Source organism: Echeneis naucrates, chromosome 8, assembly GCF_900963305.1.
Source record: "Echeneis naucrates chromosome 8, fEcheNa1.1, whole genome shotgun sequence".
In the NCBI taxonomy this organism is placed as follows: Eukaryota; Metazoa; Chordata; class Actinopteri; order Carangiformes; family Echeneidae; genus Echeneis; species Echeneis naucrates.
This window is the reverse complement of record NC_042518.1, coordinates 12,896,797-12,922,597: the sequence shown is the minus strand read 5'-3', so window position 1 is coordinate 12,922,597 and position 25,801 is coordinate 12,896,797. Positions and strand designations below refer to the sequence as shown.

At 40.3% G+C, this 25,801-nt stretch overlaps 1 protein-coding gene across 1 annotated transcript in view; it reads right to left on the bottom strand.

Moving 5' to 3' along the window:
* Positions 1 to 23,455, bottom strand: part of LOC115048218 (trinucleotide repeat-containing gene 6A protein) — a 33,926-nt gene extending 10,471 nt beyond the window's left edge. The window contains exons 1-13 of the mRNA XM_029509568.1: positions 23,257 to 23,455; positions 21,625 to 21,674; positions 15,931 to 16,029; positions 9,380 to 9,698; positions 8,702 to 8,749; positions 5,764 to 7,812; positions 5,441 to 5,639; positions 4,834 to 5,306; positions 4,548 to 4,679; positions 4,231 to 4,392; positions 1,029 to 1,217; positions 664 to 830; positions 411 to 488 (exon numbers count right to left, since the gene is read on the bottom strand). Of these exons, the coding sequence (XP_029365428.1) occupies positions 411 to 488; positions 664 to 830; positions 1,029 to 1,217; positions 4,231 to 4,392; positions 4,548 to 4,679; positions 4,834 to 5,306; positions 5,441 to 5,639; positions 5,764 to 7,812; positions 8,702 to 8,747 (3,495 nt within the window). The 5' untranslated portion in view covers positions 8,748 to 8,749; positions 9,380 to 9,698; positions 15,931 to 16,029; positions 21,625 to 21,674; positions 23,257 to 23,455. The remainder of the gene's footprint in view (positions 1 to 410; positions 489 to 663; positions 831 to 1,028; positions 1,218 to 4,230; positions 4,393 to 4,547; positions 4,680 to 4,833; positions 5,307 to 5,440; positions 5,640 to 5,763; positions 7,813 to 8,701; positions 8,750 to 9,379; positions 9,699 to 15,930; positions 16,030 to 21,624; positions 21,675 to 23,256) is intronic.
* Positions 23,456 to 25,801: the final 2,346 nt, after the last annotated feature.

Here is a 25,801-nt window from a genome sequence, read left to right as displayed (position 1 = left end):
AATATAATTTGCAATTATTCTTTCAAACCTAAATTGTAAGGTGAATACAGAAATACAAGTTTTTAAAGAAAAACTTCAGCTATGTATTTAAAGTGGACAGGTAGACTGTCAATATGGCTCGTCTGATCAATGTCTGTGTCATAATGCAGAGCCAGTGAACGCAATTAAAATTCTCAAATTAGGCAGGGATAGACAGCTCCTGGCGATTGTCTGGTCAAAATATTTAAGCCATATCACAAACATATGTATATGAACTGTTATAGTACCAATCTACCGAGGATAGTTTATCTTAATAAAGCTTGGGGTACAAAAAGTAAAAAGTTGGTATGTTACATACAAATGATTACACATTCTTTTCAGGATATTATTAGAAGTGCCAGATACTCTAAATAATTTAAATTAGCACTCACAGGAAAGTTCATGCTGTTGAACTGGTTGATGAAAGGTTTCATCCAGGGTTCATCCTGTTTGTTGACTGGTTTGTTCATCTTAAAAAAAAAAAAAATCATGTAAGTCATCCTTCTGCTTTAAACTCATATGCTGATTAGTGGAAAATAAAAGATGGCTCTTAATTTGACATGAACACATATATGCCTTTTTAAAGCATCGGCAGGCTAAGATCTGTGTTTTCTTGTTTGGGATTGCCTAATGTGGTGAACAAACCTTGTTTGCGCCTTTATGCTTGTAGTTCCAGGTGTTTTGGTCATGGGACCTGTTGTCCTGTTGGTTATTGCTCCACATCCCTATCTCCACCTCTTCTTCCTGATCCCAGCTATTACCCATGGACACTTCCTCACCACACCATGTCTCCATAGGCTTAGGACCTGAAGCTACCAAAGGAAAGAAGGAGCGCACAAAACTGAATACCAACAAATGACTGTATTTGATCCTACTGCTCATTCAATGTACTCCCCACACTGACTCTTTCTCTTACTTGCTTATAGTTAAATTAAGGTTTCATCATCAGATAGGATTGTTTTAACATTAATATTCTCTTTCGAGGTTCACAGATATTGCAGAATATGTACCTGATTTATGCTGGCTGCCCCATCCAGATCCAGACTCTCTGTTGTCTCTACTAGGTTCATCCCAGCCAGAACTGCTGTCCATTGGCTTTCCCCAGGCAGAGGTCCCGTTGTCCACTGTGACAGCTGGAGCAGTGGCAGGTTCACCCCATGATGAGGACTCCTTCTGCTGGGGGTATGGCTCACCCCAACCTGGAGGAGAGGAGAGGGAGTCACTCATTAGAATACAGTATACTTGCTGTGGTATTATGTGAAACCTGCAAGTTTAATCGAGGAATGATTTACTGGTATAGAGAAAAAGATTAAATGTGTGTTTTATTTTGATCTCATGCATCTTCTGTTTATCTGTTCATCTTTGTTGTCTTTTCTCTATCAGTGTATTCTCTTATGTCTTTGTGCAGTTACAGTTACAGATCCCTACTTCCCTATTAATGTTACTTTACTAAATAAGCAGCTGTATGGGGCATGTTGGCTAGAGGTGGAAAGAAGGTTCAATAATACGAATATTAAGACTGATTGACCAATGAATAGCTCAAGTGTCATTTCCAACAAAGAACCTATAGATATGACAGGTTAAGGAGACAGCCACACTTATATGCCTGGGGAACCCTGTTTCAACGTGGCTTATGTAAGTATTGCTTAACTGATACCTTTGGTCTTGTGGGTGTGTAGATACCTATGCAGGCCACTGCTCACTTTCAGATGTGACACTGTGTGCATACATGAGTTCAAAATGCTCCTGTTACAGCTGACCACCCAGACCTGCTAGTTTATCCCTCACAGGAGGTATTTGGGGAGACGCCAGGGATACCTCCAAGTAAAAATAGGACAGATCATGGGGTGGCCTGGGGGTCCAGTGTCCCTCATGTGACTGAGCAGAAGTATTTGCACATAAAGCAGCATGCAGATGCAGCAAATTAGACAAATAGAGGTAGACACAAATGCACAGTCATATAGATGTTTGCTATGGACTAGCATGCAAACATGGGATCCATCTAAAGAAATATACACTCAGAGATTCTCCACATCCTTCACTGAATTAAATTTTCCAATTTAAAGTCACAATTTGTTTAAATTATAAACCTTTTTCCCCTGCTTTTTTTTTTTTTTTTTTAGCTCAGATAGCTATGCCATTTCTAAAATTGTCTAGAATCATTGGTTTTATGCCAAGAAGTCTTTTTTTTTATGTTACTTCATGAGGTAGACTGCATGGTGTCCAGAGTGATATAATCTCCATTAGTTGTTTGCAACGTACCACACTAATGCTATGGTTGAATTTCAAATTTTAATTAACACTATGATGCAACTGCAACTTATCAACCAGTAAATATCCTTTTTTGAAACTTGCCTTACATGGGAAGGAAAAACATTTATGCTGGCTGTATGCTAATCAAATGCTTTAGTCATTAAAGGGTTTTCCACCACTTAACACGGACGCATATCTGATGCTACAAATCCCCTTTAGCAAGTTTTTGGTTTAGTATGACTTGAATTTTGTGGGAGTCTAGCTCAAAAAAAAAGATGGAAGAGTTGTATGTGTTAATGGTGTTTTTTTTTGTGGGTAACTTTCTTTATGATGCCTGTGGCGTGTCCTGCTATATTTCCCATCTTGCTACACACACACACACACACACACACACACACCAAAAAGCTGACAAACTGTAGTTTTCTTGTCAACAATGTTTGCATTGGGTCTTCAATATCAACAGTTGCCATGATGTCTTTTAACAGACTTTAGACTCAAGTTAGAGGAGGTCATGTTCACTTTGTGCACTTTGCACATGCTTTTCCACACTTGGAGGATGTGACATTGAGGGCGAGGCAACATCCTAATTTACTCCATTGATTCTGAAGGTCAAAATCATGAAGTCATTTCGATCAATATCTGATTTACAATAGAGATTGTGACACCCCTATTAACCTGCATCTATTGCTGTTTCCTTGTCTACACAGGCGTGGATCATCTGACCTAGAAACAAAAGGAAGTCAAAAGAATATGTCTGCCTGTGTAAGTGCACATGAATGTTTGACAATTTGTTAATTCAAGATGCTCAGATTGAATGTTAAATTGCAACCTGAAAATATAAACATTTTGAATTCGTTTTCAGTTCTTTGTTTTAAAAATAATCTCAATAAGTGTAGCTTTGTATAGGTAACCCTAACTTCCCTCAAATAATACTCTCTAGATATAAATTTTTTCTGTCTTTGGAAATGTATGCACTTTTGTCTCAACACAAATTAAAACTAAAACAAACAAGCCAAAAATAACTGGCTAGTTCAGCCCAGCCTTCCTAGCCACTTCACTGCTCCAATTAGCTTGCTAAACTAGCAACCCTGAATAACCTTAACGGCCCTCCCCTTCACAGCCCACTTCTACAGAATAGCTGCCTTACTTGTTTTAATTTCCCATCTTACATTGGAACTGTTCCTAAAACTAAGTCTCCAGACTCTCTCTCTCTCCTCACACTCAAACCAAACAAAAGTCCATGTTTCTACAGCAAGTAGAATTGGCGAGTGAGAGAGAAAGGGAGGAGGAAAAAAGGCGAATAAGAGAAGAGAAAAATCGATGCTCTTAGCATTCCAAAGAGATGAGTCAACCTTTGTTACAAAAACCCTCACCACAGACAACACTGCAGGGAGAGTGAAGAGAATGGCTGTGCGCATTTGTTTCCGCTCTATGTTTCTGTGCAAATTATATATGCCTTTGTGTACATTTGTTAGTGTGTGTGGATTCACACTTCTTGTGTTTATGCTGTCACAGTCTAAATCCTTTTCAGGCCATATTTCAGCTAACTCAAGAAGGATCTGTGGGTGGGACTTGCACATTTCAATCCATTCTTCAGGCTTACCGACTCCACAAGAATTCTTGCACTTACATGCTCATACAATTTTAGACACAGGCTCATTATGTAGGCTTGTCATTGCAATTTCTATCTCAGTATTAAATTACAAACAAATAAAAATGACTCATCAAGCTAATGCTAAAAGAATTCCCTGCACGAATTAGGCCAATTTTGATTTGAGTTAATAGAAGAGAAACTGTGTGAAAGATGGGACTGTTGAAACTGTGGTTTTTGTATTCAATGTACTACGTGTTGTGTAAAACAAATAAAATTGCACATATTTCACAAAGCAAATTGATACTAATCGTTAGCGCATACAAATATGTGTATATGTGCATGAATTCATACATATCCCAACTCACCAGAACTGCAACTTTTTTCCTGGGTAACAGGTTGCACAGGCTGAGGAGGATGCATCAAGCTGTGTGTAGGGTGGGATTGGTGTTGAGAAGACATGCCCATGTTCTCCTGGTCTGATTGGTTGGTCCTGTTCCACATGTTGACAGATCCACCACTGTAATTACCTAGAAAAAATGGTTTATGAAATGTTTTGCTATCAACTCAACAGCTGAGGAAAAAAGAAAAAAAAAAGCAAGGAATTTCAGTGAAGGTTGTTCTGGTCTTGTGCAGCTCTGCAAAGGACACAAAACAACAGAATAAGATTGGATTAAGTGTTTACCAGGATCTCCCCATGCTGCAGTGCCATCATCGATCTCCATTCTTCGCCGAATAGACTCTGGAGAAGGCTCTTCCCATCCAGTGGCTACTTCTTCCTTCTGACCTACTGTTGGCATGGGGCCTCCCAGCCAACCTAGGTGCAAAAGTAAAAAATTTGTGAGTGAATCCTCCATTTACTCTGGCAAAAATGTTTTGCCATACAGAGTCAACACTCTTGTTGTTAATAGCTAGAATTCAGTTTCACAGGTATGAAACTGGTTTGAGCAGATGACCTGTTCAATAAATACCTGTGGGCTTATTAGAGGCTTGATTGCCTCTGGACATGGTGGATTCAGGACCTTTTCCCCATTCGTTGGAGGGCTTGGGATTCGGCTCACCCCAGTTCTGAGTTCCATGGTTGTTCTTTACTGGCTCACCCCAACCCTGGCTGTTATTCTGAGAATTGGGTTTGTGGACTGACTCGCCCCAGTTGGAGCCTGGGTTTGGCGTGCTCTGGTCTGGAGTATTCGATCCTCCACTTCCTACCCAGGTGTTGTTGCTGCTAGTGTTGGTTCGGCTTTGCTCACTCCAACATCCAGAACCAGACCGGTCACTGTCACTGTCCCAGCCCACTGAGCCTGCACCTTTTTGAGGTTCCCCCCAGTGGTTGTTGGCTCCTCCTCTGGCACCATCACCACTGCTACCCCAACCTTCACTTCCATTTCCACTATTGGAACCCCAGCTCTGCTGTGGTTTTGGTGCATTAGTCCAGGTGTTGGACCTAGAATAATAATAATAATAATTAAAAAAAAAAAAAAGAATGTTAATTAAATATAAAATGACAATACCAACTGTAAGTTGCAGAGAAGAGAACTTATCTCAAGAGTAAATAAAAACACAGAAGACACAATTTACCTGTCATCTTTGTTGAAGTTGTTGCTCCATGTGTTACTATTGGTGTTGCTACCCTTGTAGCTGGATCCATCATCCCAGCCACTGTGTCCACCTCCTCCACCGGCTGGGGCTTTGCTATCCCATCCAGAGGATGATCTCTGCTCTCCCCAGCCAGAACCTCCTGTATCCTGGCCCGAGCTACTTGGTCTACCCCCCCAGCCTGCAAGGAAGAGAAAGATAGATTTTTTCTATTTTACGTTCAAATGAAAAGAACATTCCTGTTCTAATTTTGTTGATGTACACATTTCTTTAAAAGGTGAGCTTTGTGCAATTTATACCACTACCTCCAGAGGTCTGGGAGAGAGCTGTCTGTGTTGCTGTGCCCCAGCTGGAGCCACCACTGCTGTGCTTCCGTTCATCTCCTCTGGGAACCTGGGAGTGATTGTTTGGGGAATTGACATCCCAGGCGGTGTTCTGCCGTATGGGCGTCTGACCCCACCCAGTGTTGGAGAGAACTCTTGGGTCCACGTCTGCCCGTGCCAGAGCGGTTATAACTGATGCAGAATGGGTACCTTTCCTGCGGTTTCCCCCTTTTGACTGGTTGCTATCTCTATCAGAGCTAGATCGGCCTCCAGAGCTCTCACCGCTTCCTTCGCTTCCTCCAGAGCGACCCCAGCCTCCAGTGACACTACCCAGGCCATGGTTTCCACTTCCTCCCCCTCCGCCTCCCATACCCATAGCATCATCCTCTAGGCTCTTCCAGCCATTGTTGGCAGAGCTTCCTTTCTGACTTCCAGCATCTGAGTGGTTGTTACCAGGAGCCAATGATCCCCATTCTCCATTTGACATCTTGGTATTTGATGTGGAAGAGGACGATGAGGATGAGGAAGAAGACGAAGCACTACTCCCCCAGGGACGGGGTATCCCCGCTGGAGGGCCCATCGTAGTTTGGTTCCCATTTCCTGGTGTTTGGCCTGCTGAGCTCGGGATTTGATTTGAGCCAACACCCCAGGACAAGTTGCTCTGAGGCTGGTTTGGGTTACTAGTGGGCCCCTGGTCCCAGCGTGGGGCCCCAGTGTTATTGTGGTTATTATTACTCTTGTAAGCAGCAGTAGAGGAGATTTGGGGGTTCCCAGCCTGCATTAAGGCAGGGTTTTGGGGGTTCACAGTGTCTGCATTTGGGGGTCCTTTGTCTCCTGGGTAGGTAGTTGCACCCCAAGGCGTACCAAAAGCCCCAGGACCCCCAAGCTCTACTTTTGGGTTCAGGGGGGCTGAAGAAGGGTTTCCATTGGCCAGTGGACCCCCATTCCCTTCTCCAATTGAGCCCCAGGAACAATCCCCACTGAGTTGGGGTGAGGCGGTAGAGTTTGGTGGACTAGAGGTCATTGTGGTGTTAGTAGTTGTTGTAGTAGTATTAATGATAATAGTGTTATTTGGTCCATTGGATTCAGTGTTAAGGTTGGTAGGCTGCAGACCACCATTTCCACTGTTGCTGCCTCCTAACACCTTGCTGCTTGCTGTACCAATATTCACCTCAGTGTCTTCCATCAAACTGCTATTGTCTGGAGCTGCCATACCACCCCAGCCCAGCAATGGGCTCTGTTGGGGACCTATGCCCAGTTTGGAACTCATCCCCTGAGCCTGTGGAGGCCTTTGGCCCTGGGACGCTGGGCTTGGGGTTGGATTCTGTGGCCAGGCACCGTGGTTGGCATTTGGGTTTAAATTGTTTGAGTTTAAACCTCCATTGATGCAAGGGGGGCTTCCGCCCGTGGTAATCATGGTGCTGCCCGTCTGTGTGCCCCATACACCACTATTACTGACGAGCTTGATGTTGTGGTTACCTATGTTATTGCTGCCAATACTGCTGGACCCAGCCACAGAGTAGTGGGAGGGCCCAGTGATGTTATTTCCATTATTTGCACCACTGATGGTTCCCATTCCTCCACCAAGGACCTGACGACTGTTGCCGTTGCTGTCTCCATTCACGCCAACCATCATGGCCGAACTCACCAATGAGGAAGAGGGGGAAGAAGCCATAGAAGACACAGAGGAAGAAGCATTTGCTGACATCATCATCACTGTTGTCACAGCATCAGCGGCAAGGTTTTTCTCTGAGCCAATTGAGGAGCTAGAGTCTGCATCCATGCATTCTGATGCCAGCTCAGGGTCTGATCCTGACCCACAGCCAGAAGAGGAAGAAGAAGATGAGCAAGAGAATGAGGAGGAGGAGGGAGGCCAGACAGAGGAGTTGGTTGAAGAAGGGTTGTTGGGTTTGTCAGTGCTTCCGTCCACTAGGACTTTCCCCCAGTTGCTGTTGCTGTCACTGCTGCAGGGAGAGACAGATGACCATGGTGATGGCTCATACTGCGAGTCCAAGCCAGGATGTTCAAGACCTGGAGAGAGAAAAAGGTAGGCAAGGTAGAGGGCAATGTTATATTGGAACATTTATGAAATTTTTGCATTTTCAAAAACAAAAGCTACATTTATTCAAGCGCTCAGGAGAAGTATTAATTTACGCTTGCTGTACTATAATAAAATAACATGTGGGTTTTAATTCTTATTCAGTCGCCTTTATAATTAATATTTTTCAATTCCCCCCAGCCTGCAGCTGTCCAACTGTTCTGGATGTGATCAGAGCCAGGCCTGAGCATGGACACAGCTGCCACCATTTTGTCACCACAGCAGGACCCCAAAGCATGCCAAAGCTATAAATTAGGATTCAGGGAAGTGGGGAGAGACCAACAGCAAGAGATGAGATACAGGGCATAGGGGAAGTGGCAATTGAGTGTCAAAGGAGTAAAATAGATGATGTGGTGGGTTTAAACATGTGTATGTATATATAAATATAAATAAAATATCCACACTATTTTTTTCTCGGACAAAATATGAAACGGCAACTAAATAGACTAAATTTCTACCTTATTAATAAACAATTTGGTCAGATAAAACACTTGTCAGAGACACACTCACAACATCAACTGTGCCAGATTACATTATATCTGCAGTATTTTATCATGTCAATATCAACTTTTGCTTTGAGAGATCAGTGTGTGTTGCTTATTGCGTTTGCTTGGTGAATCTTAGACACCTTCACACCCACCTTCTTACTCATTCATCTTTCTGTACTTCTGATTTTACATGAACAGAATGCATCATAATTCAAAGTCAGATCACTGTCACAAGTGAGTCTGACAATCACAAAGCAGACCATCTAAAGAAAGACATTCGAGTGAAAACTGAAAGGCAATAAGAATGCGGAAGAGACAAGCCATGTGTAGTCACCTGTTTGATTAGGGGAGTGGCTGACGGAATCCCGAATGGGAGCCATGCCTGGAAACAGAGAGGAAAGACTATCAAACTGACCTACAGGGCGTTAGACAGATAGAAAACAACAAGTGGGGAGATGTTACATGCAGTCAGGGGGCAGATAGATAATTGCTTAGAAACAAGCAAGTGTTCAGGTCAGAGGGGTTCACAATCAGAGGGGATTGCAGCCAGAGTATTAGTGGGCACACACTTCAAGAATATGAATCCAACAGTTACAGATCTAAATATACATTTTAAAAAGGTATATTAACCTTTGTATCAACTCTGTAGACAAAAAAAAACTATTATACACAACGAATGTTATTTTTATTAAGATACATATTAAAGTTACTTTAATACTGTAATTTAAATTTGGAGCAAGCACAGCTGAAAAGAGATTATTTTTAAAACTCCTTACTGCTTAAAGACTGTCTCAAAAGGAAGGAATAACAAAACCTAAAACAGTTTTTTTATTCCTTCTTTTTGGGGTGGAAGAACAAAAGGAAACTTTTGCTTGCAATTATTTCTTCTTCTTCTTCACTTATTCAAGAACATGACATTTGGAAGGCCACAACTGAGAAGCAGACAGAGCTAAGTGAACATAATTTTCTGCAGTTAGTTACGTCCTCTTTATTTTGTCCTAGCATAACTAACCTGTCAGTGCAGCTTGTGGCTGCAGCTCCTGGCTTGGCAGGACGGCGTCCCCGGGTTGAGTGGAGAACAGGTGACCTCTGGTTCCCAGGTTGACAACGGGGAGGTCAAAGGTCAGAGCTCAGAGGACAGAGCCTCAAGGGTCTGAGGTGAAGAGGTGGGGCTTGTCAAAGCGGGCAGCAGGCTGATCGGGCCCCCTTGGCATCGCTGAGGACTGTATGTCTGTGTTTGTAGGCGCGTGTATAGGTTTATGTGTAGGACAGGGGAAAGGGGGGCTGTGGTTTAGATTTCGGCCTTGGCCTCGTCTTGATATTTTCTGGCACTGCAGAAAAGGACAAGAGAAAAAGATAGGCATAATCAATGACTAAGCTTGTAAATGACTCAATCACAAAATCAGTAATCTACCAAAAAAAAAAAAAAAGGTTGTCTTGTTCAGTTTAAGTAAAAGTAGCTTAAAAAAAGAAGCAGCAGCTTACTTTGTCATGGTTATATTCTTTCAAACCCTGAGGTAGAGCAATGATGACCACAATGAGGTTTGTACTGAAAATAGGTTTGAACAAAACAAAATGCTTCTTGAACTACTGAAAACAAGAAAATTATTGAACTTTTCTTTGGCTTGTTTAATGTTTTCTCAAATGTCAGTCTCTACAAGCATCACGTCACACAAGCAGATAATTGTTTTTATGGTCTCCACGTGGCAACTAGCTGGCCATCATTGCTCTAATGCATAGTTAAACAGTTAAATTTAAAGTTAAATTTAAGAAAAGGTGAAGATCAGTTATAGCAGTGTCAAAACCCTAGCCAAGCCTCCACTGTGTGACTGCAACTGTAAATGTATGGACATGAATGACGAGTCTGTGTTTTTTGATTAAGTGCCAGTGGAGTGCAAACACAGCCTTATTCTGTTGTATTGTTCTCCACCTCTTGGTTTTTCCCGTTTAGGAAAACAAATTATTCCCATCTGTCCTTTTCCCTGCTTACAGTGCATTTGAGTCTAAGAGAAGTATGAACTTAACTTATGTTGGTAATAAAACTAGAATGAAGAGAGGGTGAGCAAAACCAACCCATTCACCTCCTGGGGGGGAATAAAGGTGTATGATTTGGTCTAGATTAGGGTTATACAATGAGCTTAAAGCTGGGAGAGCTGCCCTATGACACCACAGCAAGTAAAACCTATTAGCCTAGAGCAGTAGTAAGGTGACCAAGACAGCAAGAGACAGGGTGCTAAACAAAAAGTTTACAATGAATCAACAGAAGGAAAACTAACAGACACCTTTCACTGAAAGTGGACCAGTGTATTTGACATCAAGAAGAGAAGTGTGTGTGTGTGTGTATACATGTCTCCTGACCTTTTCTTACTGCAGGTTAGTGAAGTTTGTTAGCTCACTCTGCCTGTTGCAGCAGTATGTGTCTATTTATAAACCCTCAGTTCAAATAGCAACCACTCTGCTCACTAGCCAACATGATAAGAGGCCAAACAAACCCATGTGTGGATAATGACCAAGAAATGAGGCATGCATGTTGTACGTTTGGATAACTTAAAGCAAACTTTAATTATGTTAAAAGCACAATGCTGGCTGCTGTGCTTACTGCACTCCAGAAAGTTTCCTAATTCATCTTTAACAAATTGTACTCCAACTATTGCAACTGATGGAAATGGCAGAGGCTTAATGTTTTGATGGGGCGAGAAGCCAATTCAAAATTGTTGACTATGGAATTGACCTGCTCTCTCTTGAAGCCACTGCACTAAATAGGCAAACCCCCTCCAGCAAACTGAGCTGTTTACTTCCATGACTTTTGACTCAACCTTCCTACAGAGGAAAGTCCTCCGTCAACCCCAAAGCATCTGATTCAAGTCCAAATGCAAGGGCCACCATTTAACCTTTTAAGGCAGCGTATATCTAAGTAATGTAAAAGGATATTTAACACAACATGATGTGGGAGAGTTTTTTTTTTTTTTATTGCAAAGAGAAACCATCTGCCACAAATAACTCCCAGTCTTTATTTGTTGCTTGTACAGTGTATTATGTGAATGGGCTGTAACAATTTGCTTAAAAATGTAGCTACCTTTAAGACAGTAAATCATCTTTTAATTATTGAGCAGTAGTTTGGTTTAGTCTGGTTCTTTTTAAGTTAGGATTTGATCATTCACTTTTTTAAACAATTCCAAGATAAATAGAAAACATAATGAGCAGATTGATCAGCAACAAAAATTATGTTTAGGAGCATGTGTCAATGTTTGATTTGTGATCCATGAAGGCTTTATTTAGCTCATTAGACATTACCACATAGAAGATAAGATACTCTTATTAGCCCCACAGAGGGGAAATTTGCAATGCTAAGAAATAAAGAACACATTGCTTGTTTGTTTAATTATGTGAAATTATTCATGTTAAACCGTAAATCAACCATGTATGAAAGCATGTTCGTTTGCCGCTGCTCAGTACATCGAGTACAGTTTGTTCCTTTTTCCATCAGAGAATGGCTTTCATGAGGGCCCCTGGAGTTGGCAGCAACTCGACTGCTGCTATCATCTTACAGACAGAGAGGGCTGGGGTGGGAGACAAACAGAGTGCAGCTGATGGAGAAGGGAAATATGCAAAAGACCCCCCACCACCACCACCGCGCACACACACACACACACACACACACACACACACACAAAAAAAAAAAGACAATACCTAGGTAAGAGGAGACGACAGAGTGAGTGAAAGAGAGAAACTCAGCAACACAACAAACACAAGTGGAATGTGACAAAGCAGGGAAAGAGGCAGAAGAGGATGTCATTGAGGTTGACATGTGAGGAATGCAGCTACAGCTTCAAACATGTATAAAAGGCAAAGAGGTCAACTTACTAAAGCGAGCAGCACATAAACCAAGTTTAAAGTGTTCTCCCCTTTAATGGAGTAAAAGGTAATGAAAGTATATTAAAAAAAACAAAAAAAACAAGCTATGTTACCAATACGCTGACCAACAAATTTTTTGGCTTTGTTATCTACCTTACCAGTTTCACAAACAAACCTGAAGAGTAGGAGTAGAACAGAGGAGAATTGAAACCAAGTTAGATCCAAACAGATAAAACAGGTTGTTTTCAAGAATAACATATAAGTACTGGTATATCTGTATGGACATTGGAGACTCTGGTTTATAAGGAAGCGTTTAGCTGCACAATGAGTTATTTCATTGCTTTTGAATGTTTTAAGACATTGCTTTAACTTAACCTTCTTGTCTTCTAATTTGTTTCTGTTGTCACTTTATTTGCACAATGCATTACAAACATTTGCAAGTCTTACATTAGGCAATTGTTCACTGTATGCAGAATCACAATTACTGGAGAACACAATGACATTGCAAAGGTTAAATGGACAAGCAATTCATAGTACAGGTTATTTGCTGATTGTCAGGAGTGTCTAAATCACTCTGGATGCAAAAAAAATAAATAAATAACTGAAGTCTTACCTACAAGCACTTTTCATGTGTCGTGCTGTTGCTATGCAACTGCTAAATCTATTTGAAGCATGATGCTTCTGTTGTTTCTCAAAGCAGATTTTTTCTTATCACATGAATGAAAGTAACAACAGGCGTTCAGTGAAAAAGCATAATAGAAAATGCAAAAAAGAGGCAGGGGGGTAGCTGCACTCACGAATGGCAATAAAATAGGTATTGAAAGCACTTAAGGTCAGACACGCACCGTGATATGAAATAGCTATAGGGTTAGTCATGGTATAAAATTAATTTCACTTATCACATTTCTACATTCACACTGCATCATGTGAAGAAAGGTGGCAGATCTACTGTTCATCTCAGAAAAGCTGCAATGGAGCAAACACTGCACTTGCATGGATATGGTTGCTCATCCTTTGATCCTACCTCTGTGAAAATCTGCTCAAGCTTCAACACAATCTTACTTTCAAACAGTAAATGCTCAAGGATATATTTAATTATGGTGGGTTGCATTCCTGAATTTCAAAATTAGTTATAAAATAACAGTGATATCTTTGATTCATATTTTATTTTAATGTTTACTTCAATCTTCTCAAGCTGATGTAACCAGTGAGGCAGCTTGTTAAGGAAGACCTTATTGTCATGGCAACATTCCTAAACACTCCCAATTCCTCTGGGCTTGTCTGACCAAGTTGACATCAGTGCACGATGCACATGCCAGTGTTTCTCACAAACACATAAATCTGTTGGGAACTCTGGGAGTCAAAGCAGTTTGTTGCTTTCATGTGAGATCAACATTAACCACTGAGCATGTTTGAAGTGATAGGAAGAAGCATACTTGATAGGAATGACTGAGTTGTAAATGTCGTCATCGCACTTTCAAAACAGTATGCAGCGCCTGAGATTACACATGGAGTGCGAATGTGTGCAAAAAGATAAGCACGCTCGTCATACAGTCCAATACTGTCATAGTAACTTTGGAGGACATTGGAGGGACACATGTACACAGTTTGAACTCAAACTGCGGCAATGTGCGCAAAACTATTCACATCAGGTTTTGCTTATGATTCATTTGACGATTCGTCCATGATTCAGTCACCATTTCACCCAAATTTCACCCATCCACCCACACTAAGGTTGGTAGTATTTGCTGCCAAACATGATAAGCATCTTTTATCACCTCTATATGTAGTTTAAAATTGGTCAATAGTTGCTGCTGGTTGTTCAGCAGCAAGTGGATTTTCTTCAGTCTTCTGGGAGGGGAGCATGTTTCTCTATTTTATACTACACAGTTTCTTATCATGTAATGCCAGATTCATGTCTCCACACTAAACTGCAGCATTGCAGGGTTGGGAAACTATTTTAAGCTCACAGGATTTCTATCTACTCTAAAAGTCACAAGGCCGCACTTTGTGCAAACAAGTGGTCATGGGTTATTTTTCTTATTTTAAACTGAGTGGTAGTTCCATCAGCTTGGTGTAATCGTGAAATCTGTAGCAAATTTGTATTCTTAGCATATTGCTTCAATACAGAGCAGCAAATAAGTTTTTCCATCCATCCATTCATCTTTATCCACTTATCTGGGGTCAGGTTGCAGGGAAAATAAGTTTTTTTCCATTTCAATTGTTTTTAATCAATTTTTCTTTGATCTATGCAGCATCAGAAAGAACAGCAAATATTTGATTGTTTTGGCCAAAAAATCCAAAACCTCAAAGTAATTAACTAAACCAGCTCTAGAGCTTTTGGTTGAAAGATAAAATTAAAATGAATCTACTGTAAGAGGTAGTACAGATTAATTTTCTGTCAATGCACTTAATAAAAATGCATTTAAAATGAGTGCAATAAAAACTGAATTAAAAGACAGTTCCTACAGGACCAAAGGTAACATAGCTTTATGCATGGCAAAGAGTTTCTCTCTTTTCTGAGCAAATTAACATATAGACTTAATTGCATTCAATGCATTCTGCTGAATAAGTATGGACACTGAGCCTTTCAGAGATACAACGATTACACTTATTACTGCAGAATCATTATGTGAGGGAAGAGCTTCCATGACAATTCACACTCTGGCACTACAGTAACCCAGATTCTGAACCACTCATCTGTTTGTATTGAGAAAAACCACCAAATGTAACAATATAGACACAGCAGAAGGATTCTGGAGGAGTGAGAACAAGACAAGACTGAGAAAGCAACTGAAACTCAAAAGACATGCTGAAGGTCAGAGATATACACTATCACACTTGCTGCTTGGACTAGCCATGGCATTAGTTTCAGCTGTAACAGTAGTAGACTCATACAAAGAGGACTCAATGGAAACTGTAACAGCAATTCAAACGGAAAATGCTACTACGTCACATGGCAAAGTACACCACCACTGTCATTAGAGCAAAGCATACTGCATTGCTGGGACAGATAAAATAGGAAAAGACCCGAACCATCGATGAAGGAAAAACTTTGGAAAAATAAACATTTAAGTATTCTAAAACTAGCTTCATATCTTAGGTGAATAAATGGGCTAATACTAGTCTGTGAATGTTGGTTTTTGATGTTGTGAGCCAAACAGTTCGTAGATTTTCTGCTCTGGTTATTTTCTGGTTATCCTATCATGCATTGCCAGATTCATGTCTCATCACTAAACTGCAGCACTGAGGGTTATGAAACTATTCTGATTTTACTACCTATTAATGCAATTCTGTTGATATGCAATATTTACCGTATCCTTGCTTACTGGGCAGATTTGATTTTGGCGGTTGAATTTCTTTTAGTGGTACAGTGCTGATTGTAGGTAAAAAGCTGTGCAAGGTGAACAGGTGTTAACCTAGAAGCAGCTGTTGCTATTAAATTACTGATAAATAAGTGTCCTAATGGAGGGAGAATACTTTAACAATGGCAACTCATTACAAACTTGGGATGGAGTAATAATATAATTGACTTTCAGCAGGATTAAACTGTTTCCAGATTCTTCTAAATGATGTTGTCCAGATTAACAGCTTCGATTAAGTGAATAACCAAACTGAGCAGTTGATTTTATTTTATTTTTTGCCTACACCCTGAAGATAAGCACAACAGTTCGACAGCTCCTTAAAGAGTTCAAGACCTTCTCTCACCTTTTGTCCAGTCTTGCACTTTTTTATCCTCCTTCCTCTTCACACACTCTGCCTCTCTCTCTCTTCCATCCACTGTTCTTCCCTCTATGGGTATGATCCCTGTGGGAGGGAACAGGAGGACAAACAGTTAGTTGCACCATTTCCATCGTAACATATCTGTAATCCTGGATGATTGGACATTTGTTAAAGCAGACAACCCAGTTTGCTAATTTTACCTCTAAAAGCTGGACTAACTTTCAGGAAGTAATGTTATGAGTATAAGATGAATTAGCTGGTTAATATCTAAACGAAGATATATAGAGAGATATGTATTCATAATTAAAAATTTCATATGGTTGATGAAGTAAACCAAGACAATCAAGCAATATCATGTTGTGCAGACCCCTCACCACATCCATCATTAGACAAAGAGTTTTTCCACACAGGCATACTGATGATTAGGGTGGTGAGCAAAGGGAAAGCAACAGGTTTTGAAGTTTGAATGGAATGTAAATAATCTGAACCTTTTCCTTCACATTGTTCTTATTTGATGTTTGGACTGTTGATCAGACAAAACAACCATCTCAAAGATGTTATCTTTGGCTGTAAATTATTCTGCCATACAATAGACCAAACGTTTAACTGAATAATCCATCTACGAAATTAACCCACACTGAAAGATACCACTGGTTACAGAACTTGTAGTCTCAGAGCAGATTCAAATCAAAATTTAAACGCTGGTAATATTACACCAGTTGATACTGCTCGATAAAAACCTCAAACAAACATAAGACTTCAGACAGTTGTAGTACAAGATCTCCATTGCACTTTGCTGATCTCAGTCTACTGCCAAATACAAATGTCTTCCAATTGGTGTCCAATTAGTTAATTATCAGACTGTAACTTCTCCCTCAGTGTGTGTTAAGTTTAGCTGAACAGGTCCTGGTGGGTGTGCAATTTAGCCTGCAGGGGAAAGTCTAATCCGATAATGGGATTACAGCACAGCACGTAGTTTAGCTATAAACAGACGGACACACAGAGATGTTGAACCATTTAGGTAGTCACCATGGCAGCGTCATTAACTATTCGCTTAAAAATTTCTTTAACTTCCCATGACAGACAAAATGCTTAAGTAAAATATTGCGAAAGTTGATGGATAATTTAGTAAATAGCCCTGGGATAGGAAAAATTGTAATCATTTTATATATTTACAGGGATGTCAATCATTGTGCCCCTTTCCTGTCAAAAATTCATATATTTTTTTTTATCCTAACATGAAAAAACTGATCTGTAAAAAAAATTTATAATAATTTTATTATGGATTTGGCAGAAGGGGTGGTCAAGTGGTGTAAGTAACAGCATAAAAATACTAAAAAAAAATTCACAAAAAAATCTCAGAAGATATTATGTAATGAATAACTATAACTACCACTGAATGTGTTGCTGTTTGACACTCATCAAAAGTCACACACATCAGTTCCCACAAAAGGGGCTTCATAATTCCCTTGTTTAAGTAACACATTAGCCTGGATACTCCTCTATTATAAACAATCTATGAATGCAAACCCAATTAGCCATCGTCTTTCTCCCTCTGTTCCCACACTTCCCCCATCTCCTTCCTCCACTCCTTTCCAACCATGAAGTGCTTCAGCAGATGGCTCTGGGTTCAACACCACCACCAACAGAGCATGGTGTGTGCCCTCCTGGAGTGCACACATATACACAGACAGCATCTGTTTATGAATGGACTGACAATTGCCCATCCCCCGACAGCCACAGCTGACACATGGAGGGGGGCACCTCCAGTCACCAAAAGCAAAATAAAGGGTAAGGAAGACCAAGGCAGTTAGAACAGCAGGAGAAAAAAAGGACAACTCCAAGTGTGTTTTTATGGTTTATTTAATTTTAAGTCAGGTTGAAAAGAAATTCTAAAAAAGTGAAAACTTTCTCTAAGGGCATGACTGTGGCACCTAGATATTGCTTTTTCTTTAGCCAGCACTCATAACTCAAAGATATCAAATATTTCTGAAACACACTAAACACAGAAAAATCTAAGAGTTTAGAAAAGTTTAAGAGTCTGTAGGCAAAAAAAAAAATAAAAAATACTCTTTTCCATTATTTTACTGTGTTGTATATGGAGTCTTAGCACCTAATAAGTCTGAAAAGCATGGAAGGATCCCTGGGCTTAAATAATACTATAAATAATACTAAAGATTATATACAGCAGGGAGCTTTCTGTTGTATTTTCCACAAAATGTAATTAAATATATACTTCTTTTTGGACTGTTCCTTCTCTCTACAAAGATTTAAGACAGAGAGAGGGCAGCCATTTTCAGTATAACATACACATCACCAGACTGTCAAGACATCACTTTCCAAAAATATCTTATCTCTAAATATGGTCTTTGTTGTTTTTGTGGATAAATTAACAATCTGGACAGTTGATTCCACCTTTAAGCTCATGCTTTTTGGTTTTTCCATCTTGAGATAAAGGGAGGACTGAAAAGGACTGAAAAGGAAGAGCAGCAGACAGATGAAAGAGGAGGAAAATAGTTGTGAAAGGTCAGTGTTGGCAACATTTTGGTCATTTAGAGTCTTAAACAGGCCAAAGATCCCTGGTTTAAATGAAAAAATGCTTGTTAGTCCATGTCTATGTTCATTCTTTTGTAATTTCACTTTTAATCTTTGGGCATCTGTTACAAACGGTATGGCGCCACTCTTACTCTTGTGAGACTCATTGTGTAGACACATTTTTACCTCCCACTTGTCTTTTTCTGAGTCATTTTTTCCTGCTGGCAAATAAAAACTGAAACACTTTAAAAATAATCAGACTATATTTTGATTCCTGAGGTGGCAGAGATCAGAAATCTGAAACTCCAGACTATTGCATTGGAACCTTGGAAGAGTTGTTTTCTCACCCCCACTTGTGAGTCATTCATTGAAGGCTGCAAGAACTGTTAATTTTTGTAGAAGAAGCATTGAATGCATTTGTGGCCTTGTGGATGTACACTGACACACAAGATATACGCTCAATTATACCACGAGACACTAGCATCAACAGAAACACGCACCCAAGGGGTTCTCTAACAGAAGAAACAAAAAACAAAACAAAACAAAAAAAAAAAAAACGAAGGATAGTCGCGTGGCTAATTTGCATGTACAACACCACATAATTTGCATCCATTTGCATTAGCATGTTCTCACAGCGGCTTGACACTGAGGCCTCCGTTCAGGAAAGCCATCACTCAATTAGCGTACGACAGTGAGTATCTCCTCATCACTTACAGCCCAAAAGGGAAGCCTCTGTGAAGCTGACGCTGCAAGATGTGGCATTTCCAGCCCGACTGCATTAAACCCGTTGTCAGAATCAGGCCAGTACATTTCAGGTCATAGTAACTTGAGAAAGTTGATATATTTTTGGCTGGGGAAAAGAGCTATTTAATTTTGATGCTGGCAGACCAGGATGAAGCAAGATGTTGTAAATCAAAATACTATCTGCAACAACAATTTTTACATTTCTTGGAACAATTTTTGCGTTGCAAAATTAAACATCAGAGAAATTCTGTTACATGGCAAAACAACTTTACTTTGAGTATGTTATGATATTTCCTGTGGCATATACATAAAAGGAAGACATGGCATAACCATAGTTACACACTAAGTTAAACAATGTTTAGTAACGTCCAAAAAAAAAAAAAAAATAAATTCACACTGACGTGTGGGATCAAACCGTTATGATCCAATGGAGTGCTGCAATGATGCATTTTAATATTTTTATACTTGGTTAATATGGTTTAAATCAAAATCCATTGTAACAGGGATAAAATGGAAATAAGATCAAAGTTTTGTACTCAATCCCGCCTTGCAATCTCAGCTATAATCATTTGTTTTATTACAAAGATACAACTGACTATGCTGCATTATCCATTTGTTCATGTAAATTGGCTTTGTGCAGCTTTTATCCCGTTGGAGCCTGTATAGGTCAATAGTATCAAATGTTCCAATTCAGATCCTTGCTTGTTCAAGTCTCATGACCATCTGCAGGTGTGGCTTTACTACTCACAGGGGCAATGGTCAACTACCTGATCCCCAACCAGCATAGCAATGCTGCAAGACTAAAGGAATTTATTACACTACAGTCTTGAAATTCTCAATATAACAATCTCAAGTTGGCTTGGAGTAATTTTTTGTAAGTTAATAGCATAACAAAATGTAGAACTCATGTTTGAGAACAAGAATGAAAAAATTTTTACAGAACAGCAATTCGATGACTGGAACCAAACAACGATTAAAAGTGAAAGTGAAGCCAAAATGTGAATTGTTCTACAAAGTCAAAGGAAATCACATTAGTCAGAGCTATTTGCTCATTGTTTTGACGTTATGCTATGACTATGAATTCAACAGCCCCATACCTATCAACAGGATCTGTAAGTGAGCAAGCTAGATCAAAACTCCCTCATAGTTTAATAGTGCATGTGAATAACAAAAGGGTTTCAAAGAAGGAATGCTGAGCTCTCATTTAGTCTTTTTCCTTTAAATATGTAATCCTCATTGTTTCTACAAGTGCTATAAATATAAAATGACACTGGGTTGTTTTATACCAGCTGCTAACTGTTTAGTTTATGAAAGGACTTAAAAAGCAAAAACAAATGTAAAACCACTTCCCAAAAACTAAGAAACCAAAATTGCCTCATGCCATATTGTACAGTTGGTGTTTTATTTAGGGAACAAAAACAAACTTTTTATCCAATTAGCTGATTGAAAATTGCACATATCACAGAATTATGATGAACTCAAACACATTGGAAGCTTGTGCGAAAGATCAAATTAAACATGATCCTCTGTGGCAAAAAAGTTAAGTGTTAGTCTGGCACTCAGCTGGAATTATGAGTTGTCCCAAGACAGATGATTTGCTTTATTTTACATCTAGAGGTTATGAACACTACTTTTGCCTACACTACTTCTGTAGCAGTCAAACACAAAAACAACATGGAGAAGGCACTGCACCGCTGATAAAAAAGTGAAACATCTATCTTTAGGAACAAACTAACAGGATAATAGAATACTTGGTGCATGCATTAATTAATTATAATCTTTAAACAATGAAACATAGATATATACCAACAAGATCAATTTTAAGACATGTGGCCGAACAAACATTTAAAGCAAGGCAGTTGACGCAATTTACATGTCTTATTTGAAGACATGAAAAAGCACTGATTCCATCCCTCAACTCCCTGTAATTACAGTACAATCATTATAAAACTCCAACTCAGTAAATCAAGCACAACAGGTTCAAAAATCTAATTTCAATTCTAAAAACAGACTACACATTACACTTGGTGCAGTGTGTTGGACTAGTTGTGGTCCATGGCTCTATTGTGTGTGTGCATGTCGATGAACGTATGGACACAATGAGCTGCACAAACACCCCTCCACACACAAAACATCACGACTCTGGCTTCTCAGTTAGCGATTTTAAAACAGCAGAGCTTACTCAGCACAATACAGCCTAGACCAACCCAGACCCTCCAATTCAATTCAAACGGAACTGCATGTGCTTGCATAAGCGGCAGCTGCCCATCCTGTGCCCCCGACACACACTCATGCCCCCCGTTCAGCAGCCCAACACACACAGGTTCTTCTATCATCCAAAGAAAATGACTAGAAAGGCGATATACACTGGTTATTTACGTGCATGTTTGTCCCACTCACCTGTTAAGATGCTTCAGTTTCTTTGGTGGCAACAGCTTCCAAATCCAAATCTGAAGAGAACAAAGAGATAAGACAATAAATCTCTCGGATACCAGAGTCCATATTTACAAAAGCACATCTAGATAGAAATAAAAGTTTGCCTGTATGTGGGTGTGATACAGTTTTATTGGTTTATTGAGGGTAAACAACACTAACAACACAGGAAAAACAACTTGATGTGCGTGTTTCACAGACAGATTCTTCAACTGGAACAATAAACATCAGTCCTTTATTCGCTAGTAGGTTATAATACAAACATTTCCCCCACATGATCTGTACACACACACACACACACACACACAGTGAGCCTGTAAATTACTTGCTCTATGAAAAGTGTTTCAACTCGGGATGTGGAAATGTAGGTTGAGCAGGGCAATGAATGGTAAGGGCAAATTAAGCACAGGCCCTTCAGAGTGAAATGAAAGTGTGTGTGTGTGTGTGTGTGTGTGTGTGTGTGAGAAAATTAAAGCTAAAGACAGAGAGAGTGAGTGCGTAGGTCAGAGTTACAGATCCGGTCCTGATCGGCCATTATCTCAGCTGTTGCCTGACTTACAGCTTAACCAACATGGCTTCTCTCGAGCCCGGTATTTTTCCGGCGCAACCAAGTCACTGACCGTGGCACCTCATTATAGTCGCAAAAACTACAACAACACGCCAATACGCCGCGTTTGCACATTCGTCGGTCGTGTCAAAAGTTAAGTGAAACATGCCTGCAAAAGCAGCAGCAGCAGCAGCACAGCGGAGGTCTGGTGTTGAGCTAACCAGCCGCTCCGTCCTACTGCCGACAGGGGGGGTAACATCTCCTACACAGCGCTGCAGGTTAATCGTTTCAACTGCAAATTTACACCGATTTCACTTTTCACCAATTGAAAGTTTTGGGGGGTTTCATGGCTTTAGAGCAAACGGTCATCGATTGCAAGCGTCTAAAGAGCCGTACAGCCAGTCTGAGTCACCAACGAACAACCTGCGTCGTCAAATTAGCACGACTGCCACTGTTAGCATAAAGCTAATGTTACGAAGCAGCTAATTATCTTACCCGTTCTTATATCAAATGTGGCGATTGTGGCATTTATTATCCACGGAGATGCAGCGAGTGCATAACCAATCATAAGTTGCTGTAAAACAACACCCCCAAAAATACATCAACATCTCACGAAATGCGGAACATTCCTGACAGAAATGTGCGCACAGCAAGCTAGCGTTAAGGGTTAACCAGTGCTCTTACTAGTTGGCGTTAGCACAAGGTTAAACCACCAGCGGATACAAGTATTCGCCTGTCACAGACACCTGGAAGTGTCCAGCCGTCTGCAGGGTAAAACAACCCGGTTTTGTCGGTCGATGCATTTACCTTTTACGATTTGCAGCCTGCAATGCGGTCGAGCCGCCTTGCCAGGCGCTAGCTGAACAGGAGGCTAGCCGGCTAGCGCAGCTCGGTCACGGCTAACTAAACAACACAGCGGCTGTTCAACTTATCCACACCAGCTCCCCCCCCCCCCCCCAGCCTCCCTGCTCCGGGCTGTCTGCGAACATTAGCTCGACAAAAGAGGCAGCCCTCTGGTGAAGAAAAAAACAAAACAAAACAAACAATCTTACCTCATTGAAGTATAAAGTGCAACAGAGTGGAAAGGAAAGCCGGCTGTAAGGCTAAAAGAAATTCAGCGCGTTTGCAGCATCTACGAGGGGAGGAATTCGTCCTGCATGATCGCCATTTTCTTCTCGCTGCTGGCTAAAACCTTCTTTCGCTTGAGCTCTGCTTTCCCCTCCTCTCTCTCTGCATTCACTTCAGCTCTGCCTCAGTGTGTGTGTGTGTGTGTGTTTCTGGGAGGGGGGAGAATGGGCAGGAAACACTTTCACCACTTCCTCTGACAGAGAAAACCAAATGGCGTAGAGAGAAATTATCAGTAAAAATATGTGAGAGATGCCCCCCTCCAGATTACTGATCCCGGATAAATAAATGTGAGCACGGTGTCAGGAAACATTTCCTGATACTAATATTTATTTTTCACAGGAACATAAATCAGTAATATGGAAAACATAGTCGCAGTGTCCTCAGTTGCACAACAGTCCTATTCCCCAGAAAAAAACAATTACAGATAGCTGTGAAAATGCTCTCTGATTACACTATAACCCATTCAAATATTTTTACATTTTATTTTATTTGTCCATGCATTTATTTATTTATTTCACTTCTTGTCTCTGTTACTCTGGCTAGTTCCTGTCCCTGTTGTCCAAAAACAACACAACCATTGGAACATTCATTTAGGAATATGCATTTTATGCAGATATTGTAATCATTAAGTACATAAAGCAAAACCAAAATCTGCACTTTTAAAATTCACCTAGTGATAGTGATGTATGCAGTGAACAGGCCTTCAGCCAGAGAGTTGAGTATGGCAGATGACCCTGACATCTGAACTCACAGTTTGTTAACCCCATTAGCTTGAAAGGTACTAACCTCCCAACAATCCCAACAATACAAGAGGAAATGCAAATGCAGTTCTCATCATTGCTGTGTGTGCTGTGAACGTATGCTGAAACGAAAGTGAAAATATGTTTCACACACAGACAAAGAAGGAAAGTGGAGGGTTTCTGTCTCTCTCTGTTGTTTTTGTGGGCCTGTCTTAGCCATGAAAGTATGCCGTTGGCTGTTATCTCAGAAAACAACCCTGAATAACTGTTTTAGAGAAGAGACAGTGAGAACGAGCAAGAGAGGGGTGATGCCCGAACAGCAGAGAAACAAATACAGTGTGGAATCTGCCAACGTTTCACCAATGAAACAAAGGCTGTTGCTGTTACAGGAGAGAGTAGCAAAACGTGTGTGCAAAGCAATGACCATTGACCCAACACTGGTAAAAAACAACCCCTAACCTTGTGCATGAATTACTTGCCTTATCTGTGTTTATATGGCTGCAGAGGAGAGAGAGAAAGGGGGCGAGAGAAGTAAAGTTCATCCACTGCCAACTAATGATTTTTATTTGACCAGATATCAAAGACAACAAGATGAAATTACAAATTATATAAACAAGAGAGTAATATCTCAGTCTAGGGGGACTGTTGGAAAAGCTTGGTTTCCCAATAGGTTCCTGTTGCTGCTGATGTGTTTGTGATAACTGGGAATTCAGATATAATTGGTCTCAAAATGGGAAAATGTCACAGCTGTTCAGTCATGAAACATATTCTGGCACTGTGGGGATGTCAGGAGGAAAGCATATCTCAGAAGCATAGTTATTGTTCCTTAGCAACACATTCAAGCAAACAGAGGTGGCTGAGGAGTAATGCAAAAATGTACCTGTTCTTGACTGGAAACGCTGAACTACATTTAGGACAATTGCATTTCTATTGCTTTATGAAAGACAATAAAATACCACAACATTATTTTCCACTGCCTGTATATTTAACCACTTTGTATTGTTTGGAAATGCTCAGGGGGACGTTCTTGGTCTGAAGCCTGCACTTGAATTTCCAGGTGCACATCTTGTAATTCCAGGATTTTTGCTCACACAACTAGATGCATTTAATGACTGTAATGGGAGGCCATAATGTGAGACAAGCTACTGTCAAAGGCTGATTCCAAACCTATGGGCTATATTATAAAAAATTAAACCACATTGTTGAAATAATGTAAAAATCCATTGTGCTTTTGTTTAAGCACTCAACATCTCAGATACAGTTGCTGCTCTGCTCTAAATGTCATTACCAGGTAGGTTATTAGTAGGTTTCTGTTGTTAGAAAGACAGCTATCATGAGCTCACTGTTGAACTCATCAGCTTCTTTTTGATTGTTAAGTAAACAGCTGTCAATGATATCACCTGCCATTTAGCAGAAGCTGAACCATGATGTCCTTTAAGTGGCAGGATGTATCCAGAAAGTTTTATGCAAGTCAAAGCAGGTGTCAAGACTTCTGAATTTCTATCTAAACATAAATATTTTTTTGTATTACTCACTGAGCAACCTTAAGGCTCTATTGAGCATTTGCGTACTGTGTCCACTTTTTACAAACACTACGTTTCAATATTATTTACTTATCTAGCTGTTCAAGTGTAGGCTGTTTGCTGTAGGGAGGTAACAAGAAAACTATGGGGCACTGCAGGATGTTATCAGGTGGTTTGGGGTACTTTGACACTCACATGCAAACAAA